Source organism: Ctenopharyngodon idella, chromosome 24 (genome assembly GCF_019924925.1).
Source record: "Ctenopharyngodon idella isolate HZGC_01 chromosome 24, HZGC01, whole genome shotgun sequence".
NCBI classification, from domain to species: Eukaryota; Metazoa; Chordata; class Actinopteri; order Cypriniformes; family Xenocyprididae; genus Ctenopharyngodon; species Ctenopharyngodon idella.
The window spans coordinates 28,645,004-28,663,672 of NC_067243.1; the positions used below are offsets into that span (position 1 = coordinate 28,645,004).

At 40.6% G+C, this 18,669-nt stretch overlaps 1 long non-coding RNA gene and 2 gene segments (V, D, J or C); 1 reads left to right on the top strand and 2 right to left on the bottom strand.

The window, feature by feature from the left end:
• LOC127506802 (immunoglobulin kappa light chain-like) overlaps positions 1 to 18,669 on the bottom strand; it is a 339,850-nt gene that overhangs the window by 234,547 nt on the left and 86,634 nt on the right. The window contains 1 exon segment of the V gene segment in view: positions 2,390 to 2,695. Within this exon segment, the coding sequence occupies positions 2,390 to 2,695 (306 nt within the window).
• Positions 8,141 to 9,605, top strand: LOC127506757 (immunoglobulin lambda constant 7-like). The segment is given in 2 exon segments: positions 8,141 to 8,347; positions 9,111 to 9,605. Coding segments are annotated over 2 exon segments (345 nt in total).
• Positions 13,565 to 15,175, bottom strand: LOC127506958 (uncharacterized). The gene is made up of 2 exons (XR_007928193.1): positions 14,876 to 15,175; positions 13,565 to 14,358 (listed from the first exon to the last, which is right to left on the bottom strand). It is a non-coding gene; the product is annotated as an uncharacterized LOC127506958 (long non-coding RNA).

Below are 18,669 nucleotides of genomic sequence, written 5' to 3' on the forward strand. Positions count from 1 at the left end.
GAGAATGACACAGAAGAGAAGATATTGTTGAATAAAGACATTATTTTTGTTTTGTTTTTGAGCACAAAAAGTATTCTTGTCTCTTCATAACATCAAGGTTGAACCACTGCAGTCACGTTATCTATTTTAACTATGTTTTTAGTACCTTTCTGGACCTTGATTATATTGCTGTCTATGGACGAGTCATATTCCTCTCAGATTTCATCAAAAATATCTTAATTTGTGTTTCTGAAGATGAATGAAGGTCTTACGGGTGTGGAACGACATGAGGGAGAGTAATTAATGACAGAAATGTCATTTTTGGGTGAATTAACCCTTTAAGCCCAGTTTTCTCTAGTTCTGTGTCCGGTATCATCAGTGTTGAAGTGTTTGTGTTTAAGTTATCCCCTGTGATCTGTTTTTGTTATCTACACATCTTTTAGCACCAATATGTTTAATCTGATTATCATATTATGACAACTCTTTGTTATAGATCTTTGTATTTATGGTTGTATGTATTTATCTTATGTATTTATGATATTTGTCATAAATACAGTTTACATAATGAGATGTGGGAATAATACAGGATGGTTTCCCAAGTCCCATCTACTTTTGCTGCATTCCCCCTCATCCCACTACAGCTGTTTTCCTCCAGTGAAAAGGCTGTTGGGATCTGGGATTATTATTAGTGGTGCTTGCCTGAAAGACGATGCACACTCTTACTATCTCACATATTCTTCTTCTTCTTTATTCCATATAAATTTCGGCACGTAACTCGTCCCACACCATTTGTCGTAGAGCCATGAATGAGGTGTCAGATCAAGGACATCGCTGCTCTTGCTTTTATAAGCGATTGGGCGTACGATGTTCGTACAGCAGGTGAAAAATCGGGCGAAAAATCCCACTGACTTAACATTGCGACAAACTGTGTGACTGTGTCATATCTCTGTATCTGAATGTCATCGAGGCATGGGGGTTGCTTTATATCATTCATACTGACAATCAGCCTTTATAGTATCATTATTGGCAGCTGACAAGCCACTCCCTAGCAACCAAATAGAGTGCCCTAGCAACTGTTTATCAAGACCTATATCTCTGCATCAGAGCATTGTAGAGAAATGGTGGTTGGCTCATTTGACTCATGCTAGCAAACAGGACTTTCAACATGCTAGTCATGCTAGCAGTGAATACCTACATGCTAACAATGATCAGCTGAAGGTTAAAACTTATAACAATGCTAAGTAAAACATATTAGCAACATATTAGCTCAAGGCAGTGTAGTTGCTCACAGCAAACACCATTCACATTTTCTTCAAAAAATGTACAAATCTAGTTATTATTGTCATTTTTTAATGCTCACTTCACCTAAATATCATGAGACTTTGTGACTTTTCCTACACTTGCTATACTTCATACTTCAGTACAATAAAATTGTTAAAAATTGTTATAATAAATATTTTATAAGAAATCTAAAATCAAAACAATATTGAAATTGAAACATATTGAAATCCTAGAATCGCCGCTGGTCGTCATCTCAGAAATAGTGAGACTGTCACATGTATGTTTAAAGACTGTGACTGTAAATTCACTGTATACAGTACTCTCAAGTGTCAAAAAAGTCACAAACATAAGATACAAATGCAAAAGAACAATACAGTATGTCCCAATCTTGAAGATTTTACAACTGCTTTTGAGTAACAAACATATTACTGACACTTCAGATACTCATGTCAGAAGCTGGACAAGAAACATTGGTATATGCATCTTATCGTGATGGTATTTCAGAAGCAATGCTTTTTTATTGTGTAATGAGTTACGAATATTGCTGAATTTGTATTTGAAATTTGAAACTCGCTTGGACCCTCTAGAAAAAATCTGTGCTGTGTATTATAATCTCAGCAATTTACCACCAGGTGAAAGTCCCTCACTATCTTCATATATTTGGCACTACTTTACAGATCAGATGACGTTAAGAAAAAAATCCTTGAGCCCTTCCGCGTTACAGAATAATGTGGATACTGAGGTGTGTGTAGCTCTGACTGTGTGTTGAAGGCATGTTGTCTAATTTAAAGTTGTCATGTTGATCTTTTCAGGAGTGTTTTTATGGTCTCATGTGTGATATTTTGTTTGGAAGCCAATTTGAATATTTCTGCCTGTGAAAAAGTGGTCAGTTTGGGGAAAAGTGTCTTCTAAATGAATAAGTACAGATTGAAGTTTGTTAATTTGTTAACAGAAACAAAAAACAAAAATGTTAAGGTAGTTGTCTTTTATGATGAACCCCTTCCATCACTGATCAGTGTTGTGTGTGATTGTGTTGAATGAGCAGCTGCAGTATCTCTCAGCTGTATCAGTGCATCACTGTGACGTCTGACTGACCGAGGTTTTTGTACCACTCTTTATCACTGTGTGAACACCCATACACTGTTTGGATAGTGTAAACTCTGACAGTAATAATCTCCTGTATCTTCAGTCTGGACTCCACTGATGGTCAGAGTGAAATCACTGCCAGATCCACTGCCACTGAATCTAGATGGAGTTCCAGTATAACGGCTTGTTGCTTCATATATGAGGAGTTTAGGAGCTTCTCCAGGTTTCTGCTGATACCAGGCTAAGTAGCTGCCGTATATTCCTACATCTATATGACACTCTATTGTAGCTGTTTGACCCTGTTGGACAGTTTTAACTTCAGGTTGAGTCAGAGTCACTCCTCTGGATTCTGAAGAAGAGAAAAGAAAAACAATTATTGTTTAAAACTACTACCATCATATACTTTTACAAGAACACCAAAACCAGGGTCAGTTTTTATCAGTCTTACCTTGAATAAACAGTGTGAGAGTCCAGATGAAGAAGGTGATTTTGTTCATTGTTGTTCTTTTGTCTTGTGTGATGATGAAGATTGTGTTCTGTTCTGCTCTCAGTCATGAAGTGTTAAACTCACAGCACTATAAACACTCTCAGAGCACTGAAGCATGTGTGACAATGCAAAGAAGTGGGCAGGATTTACAACAGTGTGTGATGCTAACAAACTAATAAACTCTCTACATATAAGATTTGGTATTTCAGTGGTCTACTTTAGGCATTCTACTGACTGTAAGTAACTTTACAACTACATGTCAACTTATTCTACTTAACTGAACCCAAACCTAACAGTCTACTACAGTCTACTAATACACTAATGAGAGTTAGTTGACATGTAGTTGACAAGTCACTTATAGTTAGTAGAATATCAAAAGTGGACCATCGAAATAAAGTGCAACCTAAGATTTTACAGATTGATGTTGTTTGTAATAATTGTAAATATTAATTATTGTAAAATATTTTTAATTTGAATTATAAAATGTTTTTTTTTTTATGTTTTGCAGACTGATAAGACACTAGTCTTTGACTTTATATGAACATCTGTCAGTGTGGATGAAGCATTTTCAGCTTTCAGTGCCGCTGTAGAAATAATCTATTCACTCTCATTCATGATTCATTTATATAAGGTGAATGTTTCTGATAATATGTGACCAAGATAAAGTGAGCAGCATTCAGCTGGTCATGTGATCTCAACATGGTGGCCACCACAAGGAAGAAAAATAAAAGATTTTTTAAGCCCCTAAAATGACTATAGTATCATGAAAGTAGATATTTTTAAACATATTTGTCAAACACAGTAATTATTTATTTGTGAGTACAGTAATGTACTACATCTTTAACCTCTCTGGTACGGTGCTGCCTCCAGGCAACATGGTCTATTTTAGTTTGTTTTTAATAAAATAAGGCACCAATTGATTGATCAAACGTATCTCAGGACAGAATAACTCAAATACTAATCAATAAAAGTCCAAAAAAGACCAAAACATGACCAACAGGGGTCCATTTTGTGTCCTGTTTCAGCACGTCACATGGCTCCATATTTTCTCCAATGAAAAAGCTTTTTTCACTTGTTTGTATCCATTTAATCACCCACAAAAAATACGAGTCACCTTCATTGGCAAGTAAAGAAGTATTTTCAAGAACTTTACATTATATATCATCAAATGTTTTAGAGAAAATAACAAAAAACTGTGTGTTGCCTCAAGGCAACATTGTACCATAATGGAATCACATGAGGCCATACAGGCATAATAGGTGTGAATACAAATGTATTATATTTGTAAGGAAAAGAGTGAGAATTATCTAAATATATTTGCATTTTCACATGATTTTGTAATGCACTTATAAGAATAGCAATTCACATACTATATCTGCATATATTATGATCAGCACATTTTCTATATCACTTCAAGAAGCTATAAAACACAGGTAGCACTGGCAGTTGATGAGGGTGAGGATGAGGGTCATGCTGTGATGAGGAAGATGAAATCATAGTGACAATCCGTCAGGGAGAGAGTGAGGGTGAGAGAGAAGATGGAGATGAGGATGAAGATGATATGATAACTTGATATAATAACATAATAATATGATGGTTTGGTAATACTTGTGTTCCACTATGGTACAATGTTGTCTGAGGGCAACAGCTGGATATAAAATGTTACTTTTTATTAAATATGAAACTTTTAATACATTAAAATCTGGATACATTTGTTTGTTCAAGTGTCTAGTTAAAGAAATTGATGTTTTCAATAAATATATTTCTTTTTTCTACATGAAAATGCCAAATGTTTCAATTTTTCCATTGTGGTACAATGTTGCCTCGAGGCAACAAATAAAGTGTCCAATTTTAAGCAGGAAAAACAACAGAAATATTTTTTTCCTGATTGATATCATATTGCGTACCATAGAGGGTTAAAAACATGTCAACAATGAGAAAAAGTTTTACTGTATTTAGAGTAAACAAACAAACAAACAAAAAAAAGATACATAATGGTGTTTGATGAAGGTTGACATGTTCATCAGGACTCATAATCAGGTCATGTGACACTAGATTAAACAATGTACTTATGAAATGTTCAGAATTATTGATTAATTTATTTGAAGCTGCAGGTTTTTCTGTGAATCATGATGATTGAGCTTTATATGAACAGCAGAAGATCATTATGAGAAACTCACAATATCATCCATGATAAAAGAGGTCAAAGGTCACCTCAGAGGTCACAGATCATCAGATATATTTCTATAAACAGTGTTATATCAGAAAGCATTTTGTCCAAACTGAATGTTTGAGTGTTGAGAAGATCTGAGTTTCTTCTAATATCAGTGTGTTGAAGTGTTGTTTCTCTCTCTCTGCTGGAGTTTGTGTTCACTCGAGTGGAATAGAGGTTTTTGTACGACCGTTTCATTAGATTGTATCACTGTGGTACACATTCGGTGGAGGAACTAAACTGGTGCTCGGTAAGTCCTTTTAATTAACTATTTAAAAAAGTACAATTTAGATTTCAGAAGGTGTTTTACAGTTGAAACAAAAACATTTTTTTTTTAAATAATAATATTGTGCTGAAACTTTACTTGAAGCATTTATATATAATGTGTTATGAAGGTATCCATAAATAATGCCTTTTCATAAATAATTGTAACCAAAATTAAAAGCTATTATATTGACAAATTCAATGTTACATCTGAAATTGGTTGTTTGCAATTTGTTTTACCCCATTATACTTTCTAAAGGTGTAACAGTGACTAGATGATATTATAATGTGTTATAACTGCTTAATGAATTATTCATGAGATCATACATGCAGTATAATGTGTATAATGATGCTTAATTAATGCATTAAAAATACTTTTATAATGTACTTGTCACGATCACTGTCTGTTCCTGTCAGTTCCTGGACTCCATTTCCCATAATCCTCCTTGCCAATCACATGCACACTCCACACCAATCACCAGTTGCCACATACAGCTTAGCACACTACCTGGACTATAAAGGACTTACACACACACCACCTCATTGCGAAGTCTTGATTTGCCGAGGTGATCATTTCTGAGCGTTTTTCTGTGGACTGTTTATCTGTTACCGATTGGACTGTTTATTCCCTGCGACCCTTTGCTGCCTACCCTGATCTTTGCCTGTTTCCTGGACTGTGATTGTTTGCTGCCTGCCCTGATCCTTGCCTGTACCCTGACTCTGTTTGTCTGCCGCCTGCCCCGACCATTGCCTGTTACTGTTTATGCCTCTGCCTTTGCCCTGTCTACTCTGTAAGTACTTTTAATAAACTAGCTGCAAATGGATCCACATTCTGTCGACCCATCGTTACAGAAGACTTCGCCATCAAACGATCCAGCAGCTTCTACGAGCGCTTCCAGCCTTAGCATGGACCCAGCAATACGTCTCGTCCGCCTTCGGCAAGGTAATTGTACACTCGAGGACCACATTCAGAAGTTTTTAGACATTGCCTATTTCTCTGACCTGCCTGACTGTGCCCTCATTGACTTCTTTGGCTATGGATTAAACGAACCATTGAAGGACTACTTACTTATTAATGGTCCCCGAGGGTCGTTCGTGGAATTTCTGGACTTTGCCCTGCTTACTGTTGGTTCACTTTTTACTGTGGGTGTCGCGGAGGAACGCGACACCTCGTCCCCCCATGTAATGGCTGCCTCTAAAGAGAGCCTGCACAAAATGGCGGCCACAACATCATCACATCATGTCTCCGCTGATCTTCCAGAGCCAAGTCAAGTCTCCGTTGATCCTCTAGAATTACATCACGTCTCTGGATCTGTTTGGGAGCGGAGTGGGTTGCGTTCCAGTGTGGCTGATCCAGCGCTGACTTCAGTACGAGCGGCTGGCATTCCTAAGCCTCCGCCGGCCGCTTCACACTCAAGCTCGCCGGTTGCCGCTTCACACTCAAGCTCGCCGGTTGCCACGCACTCAAGCTCGCCGGTTGCCACGCACTCAAGCTCGCCGGTTGCCACGCACTCAAGCTCGCCGGTTGCCACGCACTCAAGCTCGCCGGTTGCCACGCACTCAAATTCTCTGGATGCTATGGACAAGATGGCCGCTTTGCCAGTGCCCACGGGCAAGATGGCCGCCCCGCCAGTGTCTGGGAACATAGGGGTCGTTCCAGCCAGTGAGTCCACTCCAGAACCAGCTCCAGTCCGCGAGTCCGCTCCAACCCGTGAGCCCGCTGCAGCGCCCTCAGAGGAGGTAGGCATAGAGCCACCGCCTCAACCATGTAAACGGAGGAGGAGGAGGAAGAAGGCTTCCTCCATCCCTCAAGGCCCGGAGGCCTTCCCAGAGCCCGCTGTAGGCCCGGAGGCCGTCCCAGAGCCCGTTGTAAGCCCGGAGGCCGTCCCAGAGCAGTCCGCTGCCGTCCCAGAGCAGCCCGCTCTTCCTGATACGGCCACGGAGGCCGTCGCCGAGCTCCTCGCCCTGCCGGCGCCACCCGAGCTCCTCGCCCTGCCGGCGCCACCCGAGCTCCTCGCCCTGCCGGCGCCACCCGAGCTCCTCGCCCTGCCGGCGCCACCCGAGCTCCTCGCCCTGCCGGCGCCACCCGAGCTCCTTACCCACGAAACCGCCACGGCCTCCGTTGAATTCCCCAAGAACTTTTTGGGGGGGGGCCATATACCTGAGGGTGGGGAGCTTGTGGGTGGGGACCCTGCACGGCCGCGATCATCAGCGGCCTCCGAATTGCTTGAGCTTGCGGGTGGGGACCTTACACGCCCACGGTCTTCAACCGCCTGTGAACTGCTGTGGCCGGCTACGGACCCTGACCTGCCGTGGGCGCCCAAGCTACCTGACCTACCGTGGCCGCCTAAGCCACCTGACCTGCCGTGGTTGCCCAAGCCACCTGACCTGCCGTGGGTGCCCAAGCCACCTGACCCGCCGTGGTTGCCCAAGCCACCTGACCCGCCGTGGCTGCCCGTGGCACCTGACCCGCCGTGGCTGCCCGTGGCACCTGACCCCCCGTGGCTGCCCGAGTTCCTGGACCTGCATTGGAGACCCCGTTCCCGTCTGCCAACAGGTCTCCAATGTACCCACCCCCCCCTCCCTATCTGTGCCATTTACGCCGCGAGGACGCGCCTTCCGGAAGGGGGGCGTTATGTCACGATCACTGTCTGTTCCTGTCAGTTCCTGGACTCCATTTCCCATAATCCTCCTTGCCAATCACATGCACACTCCACACCAATCACCAGTTGCCACATACAGCTTAGCACACTACCTGGACTATAAAGGACTTACACACACACCACCTCATTGCGAAGTCTTGATTTGCCGAGGTGATCATTTCTGAGCGTTTTTCTGTGGACTGTTTATCTGTTACCGATTGGACTGTTTATTCCCTGCGACCCTTTGCTGCCTACCCTGATCTTTGCCTGTTTCCTGGACTGTGATTGTTTGCTGCCTGCCCTGATCCTTGCCTGTACCCTGACTCTGTTTGTCTGCCGCCTGCCCCGACCATTGCCTGTTACTGTTTATGCCTCTGCCTTTGCCCTGTCTACTCTGTAAGTACTTTTAATAAACTAGCTGCAAATGGATCCACATTCTGTCGACCCATCGTTACAGTACTGTGTATGAAGGCTTTAAGTCTTACTGATATTGTTTTATAATTATTAAATCTAAAACAATGATATTGTCATGTTTATTCATTCAGAAGAACAACATTATTCCTTTCAAAAAAATCTAAATATTTTTCCATAATGAGTCTCACTATGAGTTGAATCAGTTTATTACTAGTTTAATTCTCCTTCATTTATTTCTAGACTGTGTTCATATAGTTCATCTTTTATTGTAGATATCATGGGGGAAAAAAAGAGATCTGGCATCAGATTGTAAATGTTGCTACTTTCTGTATTTCAGTCAATGAAACTGAATTTCTTTTCACATGTTGTGCTTGTTATTCAGTGTTTTTTAATACAAACAAAATATATGTATGATTCAGTTGTTTTAATTCCGTTTGAAATTGAGTTACATTTTGAGCTGAATATCTCAAGTATCTCAAGTAAAATTTAAGAACTTTATGTTCAGAGTTTAAAACTGCTGGAATTAAAGCAGTCAGTGTCTCAGTATATTGAGTTTCATTTCTGGGGTTTGATTTAAATGTATACAGTGATTGTGTAGTTTGTATATTGTATATTATATGAGCTCTAGTGATGTTGAATGACATGAAGGATCAGATTGTCGTGATTTTTGCTGCTGTTGAAATGCTGTGAGTGAAACAGTGTGTTTTCTTTGTGTTTGTGAATGTGTTGTGTTTGTCTCCTGCAGCTGGTCCCACAGTGAAGCCCTCAGTGTCTCTGCTGCCGCCCTCTTCTCTGCAGATCTCTGGAGACTCAGCCGCACTGCTCTGCCTGCTCAGCTCTTACTCTCCACAGGGGGCGCTGGTGAGCTGGACACTGGACGGGTCAGAGGTCACCGAGGGGGTCGTGACCAGCGCAGAGAGCCAGCGGGACGGCCGCTACAGCCGCAGTAGCGTCCTGACCCTCAGCAAAGCACGCTGGGAAAAGGGAGAGGTGTACGTCTGCAGAGTAACACATGATGGAGCTCCTCATGAGGTCTCGTTCCACAAGAGCTCTGAGTGCTGATGTTTCTCTCCTGAAGATGAGCCATATCTGAGTGTCCTGTGTCAGGCAGGATTCACATGAGTCTAGTGCTGCAGCTGTAGTGATTTACAACTCAATACTGAAAGAGAGCTGGCGTGTCAAAGCACTGTGTGATCTTTCAATCTGCTGTAACATTCAATAAAGCTTCTCAACAAGTTCACTTTGTGTCTGACAACATCATTCAACTAACAGATGAACATGCAGGTGCTTTTCACCAGCTTGATGTAGCAGTAAATGTCAAATAAAGCTCTTGGGGTTTGAACATGGTCTCTGGAGACAGAGCTGCTCTATTCTGAGAGGATCAGAATCACTCCACCCTGACAATGCAAATGGGCTTTTCAGTCTCACTGTTTGATTGGTCACATAATCTGGACTGGAACACACCAGTTTCACTTCTGCTGAAAATGTGGTGATGAGTGACTGAATTCAGTCTGTTCAGTTTGATTGACAGGGATCATATATTACACCTAAAACATGATGATCATATTAAACACTGACTCATTCTCTTCATAAACACAAGATTGATGTTGATAATGATCTAGTGTTATTAGTGTTTGTCTGTGATCAGTGTTGTGTGTGATTGTGTTGTATGAGCAGCTGCAGCTGAAAGTCATGTTTGTTGGTTGATGAAGAAGAGCTCTTGATCATGTCATGTTCAGTTCATAGAGCTATAAACACATTCAGAGCAGTGAAGCATGTGCCGCTCATGTAAAACACCCTCTGAATGCAAAAGACAGAAGAGAGATCAGGACGATATACATTCAGAGTCCAATAGTTTTACTGACAGGGTTAAAAGAAAGGCTTTACATCAGCAAAGCACAGTAACAGTAAATATACAGAGTCAGACATACACATTTACACATCATTCTCTACAGGACACAACTGAATGATTCCTGCTGTATCAGTAGTCAATGATCTTGCTGCTCAACATTCAAACACTTGTCTATTGTTTGCTGTAGCAGTGCAGTGTACTTTCAGAAACCCTCCACCTCCCCCAGCTCCACCTGTCCAGATCTGCTATGGGGTGATTCATGTTTGCTCGTACAGCAGCAGCATGTTGTGTGTGTTTTGGCAGTGGAAAGTTCTGTACTCTACAGCAGATATAATCAACAGCAGCAGACCAAACACATTAACATTGTCATATTCATTACCATGACAAACTCTCCAAGAACTGTCATGTCAGAAATCTAGTTCAGTCATGAAACTGAAGATGGCACAGGCTTCGATCGGTCCTTTACATGCAGTCTGTAAGCAATCACATCAATACCAATTGACTCAGGCTGATTGGTCTCTGCTGATCCTGCAGCCAATGAGATCCCTTGCTCAACATTTAATAGTCTGGTTCAGTGTTTGCTGTAGGCTAGTCCTGCAGCGCTTTAAGAGTTGAAATGCAAAATGCAAATGTTTTATTGAAGTTGTAATCAATTAAATGCAACTATCAAATCATCTAATACCATTAAATATGAAGTGTCTTCATAATATGTGTTATTTTATTAAATTATAGGGCTTGTTTTGTTTGTTTTATTTAACCCTTGGGGGTCCCTGATAATATATCCATCATGAAATGTGTATATACCGAAACGGCTGCACCCACTTCAGCCCCTCATTTCATTGAACAGACGCGTCATATATAGATCCGCTGTGAAGCCCAAAAACCTTTTATGTTGCCTGAGGGCGACACCATGCCATAGAGAAATAAAGAAACAATTCTATAATTGAGTTAATTTAAGCAAAACTTGTATGTAATGTTGTATTTTCAGTGGTTTAATCAGGAACAATTACTGGGACACCATAGGAAGATTTATTGTTTCCCCTTTAAGCATTTGTGCTCATGCTGTATGTCGACGGGGAAGCAGAGGTCGTTTTGACATAAAAAGGCTTAAATACAAACACTTTTCTCTCTTTGCTGTGGAAGTTCAGTATAAGAGGAAACGTCAGGCATCTTAGGGGGGCACTGCAGTATTGATCTGGTGAAGGAGGAGGCCATCGAGTAAAAAAGGTTGAGAAACACTACACTAGTGTCATCACATCGACACAACGTCAAAGTGACTGACAGATAGGGAACTCAGTTATGTAACAGACACGCCATCTAGTGATGAAGCATGGAAGTGCAGTTAAAGTGACGGACTTTCCTGCAGTTAGATTACATTGTAGTTTTGCAGGACCAAGCACCACTAACATTTATATAATATAAAGATTATGTTACATGCTTAGTACATCAAAATAAATAAATAATGTTTCTGAAAGGTTTGATACACCATTGTGTTGTTTGTGATCCTCCATCAGCAGCTGCAGTATCTCTCAGCTGTATCAGTGCATCACTGTGACGTCTGACTGACCGAGGTTTTTGTACCACTCTTTATCACTGTGTGAACACCCTAGTGCTGCCCGGCCAGTGCCAACTCTGACAGTAATAATCTCCTGTATCTTCAGTCTGGACTCCACTGATGGTCAGAGTGAAATCACTGCCAGATCCACTGCCACTGAATCTAGATGGAGTTCCAGTATTACGGCTTGTTGCATCATATATGAGGAGTTTAGGAGCTTCTCCAGGTTTCTGTAAGTACCAGTGTAAGTAACTACCACCCCACACTGCACTGCTGGTTTTACAGTTTATTCTGACTTCTTGTCCTGGTTGAGCTGCTGTTATTGATGGACTCTGAGTTACAGTGTACTGTCCTCTACACTCTGAAAGAAAACGAATGAAAATGATATCTGACATTTTAAAAGAATTAAAAATCACTGTTAAAAAAAAGAAGAAGAAAGAAACTGTATTACACAAACCTTGAGCAAACAGTGTGAGAGTCCAGATGAAGAAGGTGATTTTGTTCATTGTTGTTCTTTTGTCTTGTGTGATGATGAAGATTGTGTCGCCCGCGAGGGACTGCCGCCATTTTACTTTCGTTTTGTATTTGTTTATTTTGTATTAAAGTAATGTTGAACGTTTGCCGGTTCCCACCCTCCTTCTTCCCACAACAATGAACTGTGTTACAAATATCTATGAACTTTAAGGGAGTTAACTAGTTAGCTGAGGTTCAGGAGCGGGGCCGCACCTCAAACAATCACCTGACTTCTCAAATCCTACAGTACTGTTTGTCTTGTTCTCTTGAACCCTCCCTTCCCCTCCCTCTCTCTTATCCATTCAACAATCCTTATCATCCCCTCTTCTCTTCCTTTCCAGGTTGTATCGGGGGTCCTAATCACTCAGATCAACCTGACTATCATCCCCTTCCCCTTCATCCTCTCCCTATTCATCCCTAACTTTCTTCAGTAAATAATTCTCCAACATTCATGGATGTGGTGTGGTCCTTGATAGTGAAATGTCCTTTAAATCGAAAAGGTAAAATATGAGAATCATTATAACTTTGGTCATCTTTATTGACATGTTTTAATTCAATATTTAAAACAGGATGTTTAAAAAACAATACATCACTATTAAATGTAAATTAGCAGCTTTATTGTAAATAATAATAATAATAATAATAATTATAGCTCTTCTGGGCAGTGGATCAGTATGACTTTGTCATCATGCTGTGTGCCGGAGATCTCCAGTGCTTCTGGCACTTTGCTCACTATGGTGAGAGCTTCTACTTACACTTCATGGAAAGACATTGTTCTGCATTTAAATATTAGTATGAACTTGAATGGTTTGAATGTTTCAGCTCAGTATGTGTGTGTTCAGGTCCAGCTGGTGACTGTGTGGCCCTTGATAGACATCTGTCTGTGATTGTTAATGCTCCGAGCGGATTAATAATCGGCACAGCTGACGATGAAAGTGGTCAGTTTGTCTTCAGTGTCGAGGAGACTGGTGAGTCTCACCTTGATACGTGTTTTAGTACATCTGCTGCCCACGTTATGAACAGAAAAATCATCTGTTTCTAGAACTCGAAGTGGATTTCATGTGGACCATGCAGTGAATCCCAGACAGAGAATAATTCACACAGAAATGAAAAATTAATGTTGTTAATGTGTGTTTTCTTTTTAATGAAACATTAAAGGAAAAATTATACTAAATTAATTAATATCAAAGTATCATATTAAAAGTCACACTTTCAAACTCCAAAAATTACAAAAAAAAAAAAAAAGTTGAATGAATAAATGAACGAATGAATGATCATGTGTATCTCAGCAGGTTTTTATCAGATGTGCTTCAGTAATTTCCACAGTCACTTTGGGATCATGCAGGTTTTCCTGAACTTTGGTGTGTATTACGAGGGACAAGAGAAGAAAAAGGAAGAAAAGAAGAAAAAGAAAGAAGAGGATATGAAACAGATAAACATTCATTGTGGTAAAACACAACTGCATCTAGCAGAAACAAACACATCCTTACTGTAATGTGGGCGACAAACCCCGCTGTTAACAAACACTAAACCTGCGACTGCTTCATCTCCATTTATAACCTGATCTCCAGTAATTATTTGAGTCAGACACGACTGTTTCTTCAACATCAGACTTGTGGTGAAATGGGTTTATTTATTTTTTTCCTTTTAGTAATAACAAGGTCTTATCTGAACTTTCCCAGTGTATCTCCAGAAACAAGAGAAGCAGTGGATTTCAGTAACATGAAGCTCCTGTGAGGACGCTGAACATCTGCTGATGGAGCTGCTCTATTCTGAGAGGAACAGAATCACCTGATGATCAAATATGAGTTTCACTGTCCACACTTTATTCTCTGAAATGAGTCAGAAGAGTTGGACTAATGGAGAGATGAGGTTTGTTCATGTTCATCAGTTTATAATGAAACACTGTCAGTGTCTGAAGCCTCTGGACTGCTGAGATCGTCCTTGACTCGGTTAGAGAGTAAGAGCTCCAAGAGTTCAATCCACAAAACTATTAATGATACGCTGGATTCAGAAAACAGGTCACGTCTGTGAGCAGTTGTGTTTGTATGAATGAATGAGGGTGAGTGTGGTCTGAAACAATGACAAATTATGTAAATTAGACACAAATATGAACAATCCTTCTGTTAAACTGTTACAGATATTAAACATTTCCCATCATAAACATAAATGAATAATAAACAATCAACCATCATGTGAAATTCACTGACACTTCCACAAATATCATGTAGTGTGATAAAGTAATCTTAATCTGAATCACATACTCTCTTCAGTAAGCACTTATTTTGATCAATTACTTCACGATTGCTAAAAAAGTATGTTCTGTATAGTATGAGTGTGTATGAATGTAATCTGGACGTACTACATCTGCCATGTTGTCATTATCTTTAGTATTACTCAGAAGTCTTTCAAATATAAATAATTCGAAGTGATGGTGCTTTATGTAACGTTGTCTAGCGTACGATCCTGTTTGACATTTGTGCTGGCTACTGTTTACAGGCCACCAGGACACCATACAGACTTTATCAGAGAAACATTCAGACTGTGAATTCAGACATACTTCTGTTGTAACATACTGTTTTTGACCTACTATATAGAGAATGTGAAGAATGTGATTTTGGATGCAGCCACAGTCTTAAAGGAAAGGTGTGTAGATCTCAGTTATGTTAAAGACATGTGACCCTCTAGTGGTGAAGTATGGAAGTCCAATTAAAGGGATTGACTTTCCTACAGTAAATAATACAGATAATATTGTAGTGTAAAGTTTTGCAGGTACGAGCACCACTCACATTTTCTCCAGATTTTAGTCCAGTTTAGTATAAGGGATATAAGATTGTATGTTACATGTTTATTAAACACATCATAATAAATAAAGTTTCTGAAAGGTTTGATTCACCATTGTGCTGTTTGTGATCCTCCATCAGCAGCTGCAGTATCTCTCAGCTGTATCAGTGCATCACTGTGACGTCTGACTGACCGAGGTTTTTGTACCACTCTTTATCACTGTGTGAACACTGGACCACTGTGTAAACTCTGACAGTAATAATCTCCTGTATCTTCAGTCTGGACTCCACTGATGGTCAGAGTGAAATCACTGCCAGATCCACTGCCACTGAATCTAGATGGAGTTCCAGTATAACGTCTGTTTATATAATAAATCAGGAGTTTAGGAGCTTCTCCAGGTTTCTGCTGATACCAGGCTAAGTAGCTGCTTAATATTCCTACATCTATATGACACTCTATTGTAGCTGTTTGACCCTGTTGGACAGTTTTAACTTCAGGTTGAGTCAGAGTCACTCCTCTGGATTCTGAAGAAGAGAAAAGAAAAACAATTATTGTTTAAAACTACTACTATCATATACTTTTACAAGAACACCAAAACCAGAGTCAGTTTTTATCAGTCTTACCTTGAATAAACAGAGTGAGAGTCCAGATGAAGAAGGTGATTGTGTTCATTGTTGTTCTTTTGTCTTGTGTGATGATGAAGATTGTGTTCTGTTCTGCTCTCAGTCATGAAGTGTTAAACTCACAGCACTATAAACACTCTCAGAGCACTGAAGCATGTGTGACAATGCAAAGAAGTGGGCAGGATTTACAACAGCGCGTGCTGCTGTTGTGTCTATCAGAATATCATTATACTTTAAGGAGCTATAGATAGCAATAACACGATGGAGGCCGAGGCCGAGGGCACTTACAACTCAACTTTTACTTTCCGTGAGAGAGGTATACGCCATAACACAGCGCCATCTAAAGCATAAGACAACAATTGCAGGATAACCCAGTTTCTAACATTAAATACATAACATTTCCTCCCAACTTAAATCAAAAGTGATCATACACAACAAGGTATTTCTTTTCTTTAATTCAACTTTAACCACAGTTTAGCAAGCACGTCTTATTCAAACTACTGCATATGAATCTCTTCCTTTAACATCCATAAACATTAGGATGCTTGATAACGGTCAGGTGTCCAAGTAAGACAGTTAGGATGATGCTTAATAGCCTTTCTCATTTGTACAGTCCCCGAAGGTGATTTGTCAGTGTTGCCAGTCCCTGATTTGTCAGTTATCACATCCACAAGATTGTCAGTCTTTTCCCCGGCGTTCTCCTGAAGCAGATGTGCCTGTGAACTATCAGAATAAGCAGGAACTTCTGGTTCCATCTGAGTCCCTTGTTTCAGTAGTTGATCTACATGACGTTTCCAGGTTCCAGCCGCACCCACGTTGACGATGTAGGAGACAGGTCCCGTTCTGGACATCACCACTCCAGGTATCCATTTTTCTCTTTTTCTGTAGAACAAACCAGGATCCATGAATTCTCTCAACAAGAGTGTTCTTGGTGTTGTAACTGCTGAGCATCCTGGGACTGTCTCACGATTTTGGCGAGACTAGGTTTTAGAAGATCCAGCCGGGTTCTTAGCTTGCGATTGAGAAATATCATTGCAGGTGGCTCTTTTGTAGTAGCATGTGGAGTTTTCTGTATGTTAACAGGAATCCATCAAGTCTCTGTTGGATTGGTGCTGATCCTGTGGAAGCTTTTAGAGTGTGTTTGAGTGTTTGGACAAACGCTCAGCTTGTCCATTACTAGAGGGGTGATAGGTCGCAGAACGGATATGTTGCACCCCATTTGCCTTCAGGAAAAGTGAAAACTCCTCAGCAAATAACTGTAGGGTGTTGTCACTGACAATGATATTAGGGACATCATAATGACTGAAATGCCCTCGTAAGACCTGAATGGTTTTGCTTGTGGTTTTACTGTCCATAATGGAAACTTCAGGCTATTTGGAGTGCGCATCAACTACAATCAAGTACATATGGCCTTCAAAGGGACCAGCAAAATCCATATTTATCCTTTCCCAAGGATGAGCTGGCCAAATCCATGGGTGAAGTGGTGCAGAACAGGGGGCACTTTGGATACGCTGACAAGACTGGCATGATTTGGACTGAGACTCGATCTGTCCATCAATACCTGGCCACCAAACGTAGCTACGGGCCAGATGTTTCACCCTTACCACCCCAGGATGGCTCATATGCAGATCAGTTAACACTCGGTAGCGGAGTTTTTTTTAGGTACAACGACACGACTCCCCCACATTAAACATCCTTGAACGACTGTGAGCTCGTGGCGACGCGTCACAAAAGGTAACAAGTCTGTGGGTACTTTTTTAGATTTTGGGAACCGTCCAGTTGAAACCATGTCCAGCACAGGTGACAAAGTGGGGTCCGTTAGGGTGTCACACCTAGTTTCAGCACTTCTGACAGGCAGGGTGGCTACATGGGCAGCATAGAACACATCCACCGTGTCCATTTTCTCAGTGTGTGTCACTGGTATTCACAGCCATGACAGTCCGTCTGCATTGGCATGTAAAGCTGCTTTCTTATACTCAAGGATATAATCATGGGCAGATAATAGCAAAGCCCATCGTTGCATTCTGGCTGCTGCCATGGGTGGAATGCTCTTGTTGGGACTAAGAATAGCAGTTAGAGGTTGATGACCTGTAAGGAGGGTAAACCGTCTTCCGTACTGGTTGGTGCAGGTGCTTCCTTAATTGCTTTGATCTTTTCTGGTGATTTGTGTATTCCAGCTGCGTCGATGAAGTGACCCAGACACTCTTCACATTAAATTCACATTTTTCACGCTGCAATTTCAGACTATATTTCTCCAGTCTAGTGAGTATTTGGTCTAGTGTCTTGAGGTGTTCCTCATCATCCCGTCCTGTTACCGGTATGTCATCTAGATAGCAGTGAGTGTTTGGAATCCCCAAGAGAACTTGATCCATTGCTGAAATAATGCAGGGGCCGGGGCAATCCCAAAGGGTCAACGGTTATAGCAAAATAACCCTTTTTGAGTGGATATGATGAGTAATTTCCTCGACTCCTGTGCCACTGGCATCTGCAAGTAAGCACTTGACAATTCCAGCTTACTGAATAATTTTTAAAAAGATGTTAAAATGTTAAAAAGAATGTTTTGCTAATGTTCCCATTAAGTTATGAAAACATTATTTCTAAATATTCTCTGAACGTTAAAAACGTCCAGTTTTTTTAAATGTTTTAAAAATGTTTTTTCTTGGTTGTGTGAATGTTAAGAGAACATTTCATTTTATTATTCTTCAAACATTATGGGAACGTCACTTTTAAATGTTCTTTTGATGTTCTGAAACAAGTAGCAACCTTTAAAAATCAAACAAAACTGTTTCAGAAAAAAAAACATCATATATAAATAAAGTTATTAAAGACCAGATTACTTTAAACGAATGTTCTATTAACGTTACTGGAAGATGTTTGTTCATAACTATGAGAGAATCTTGCCAAAACGTTTCCTGTTAGAGTTTGTTTACAGTCAGAATCAGCTTTATTGCCAAGTGTTGTTGCATAGGTTCACGTG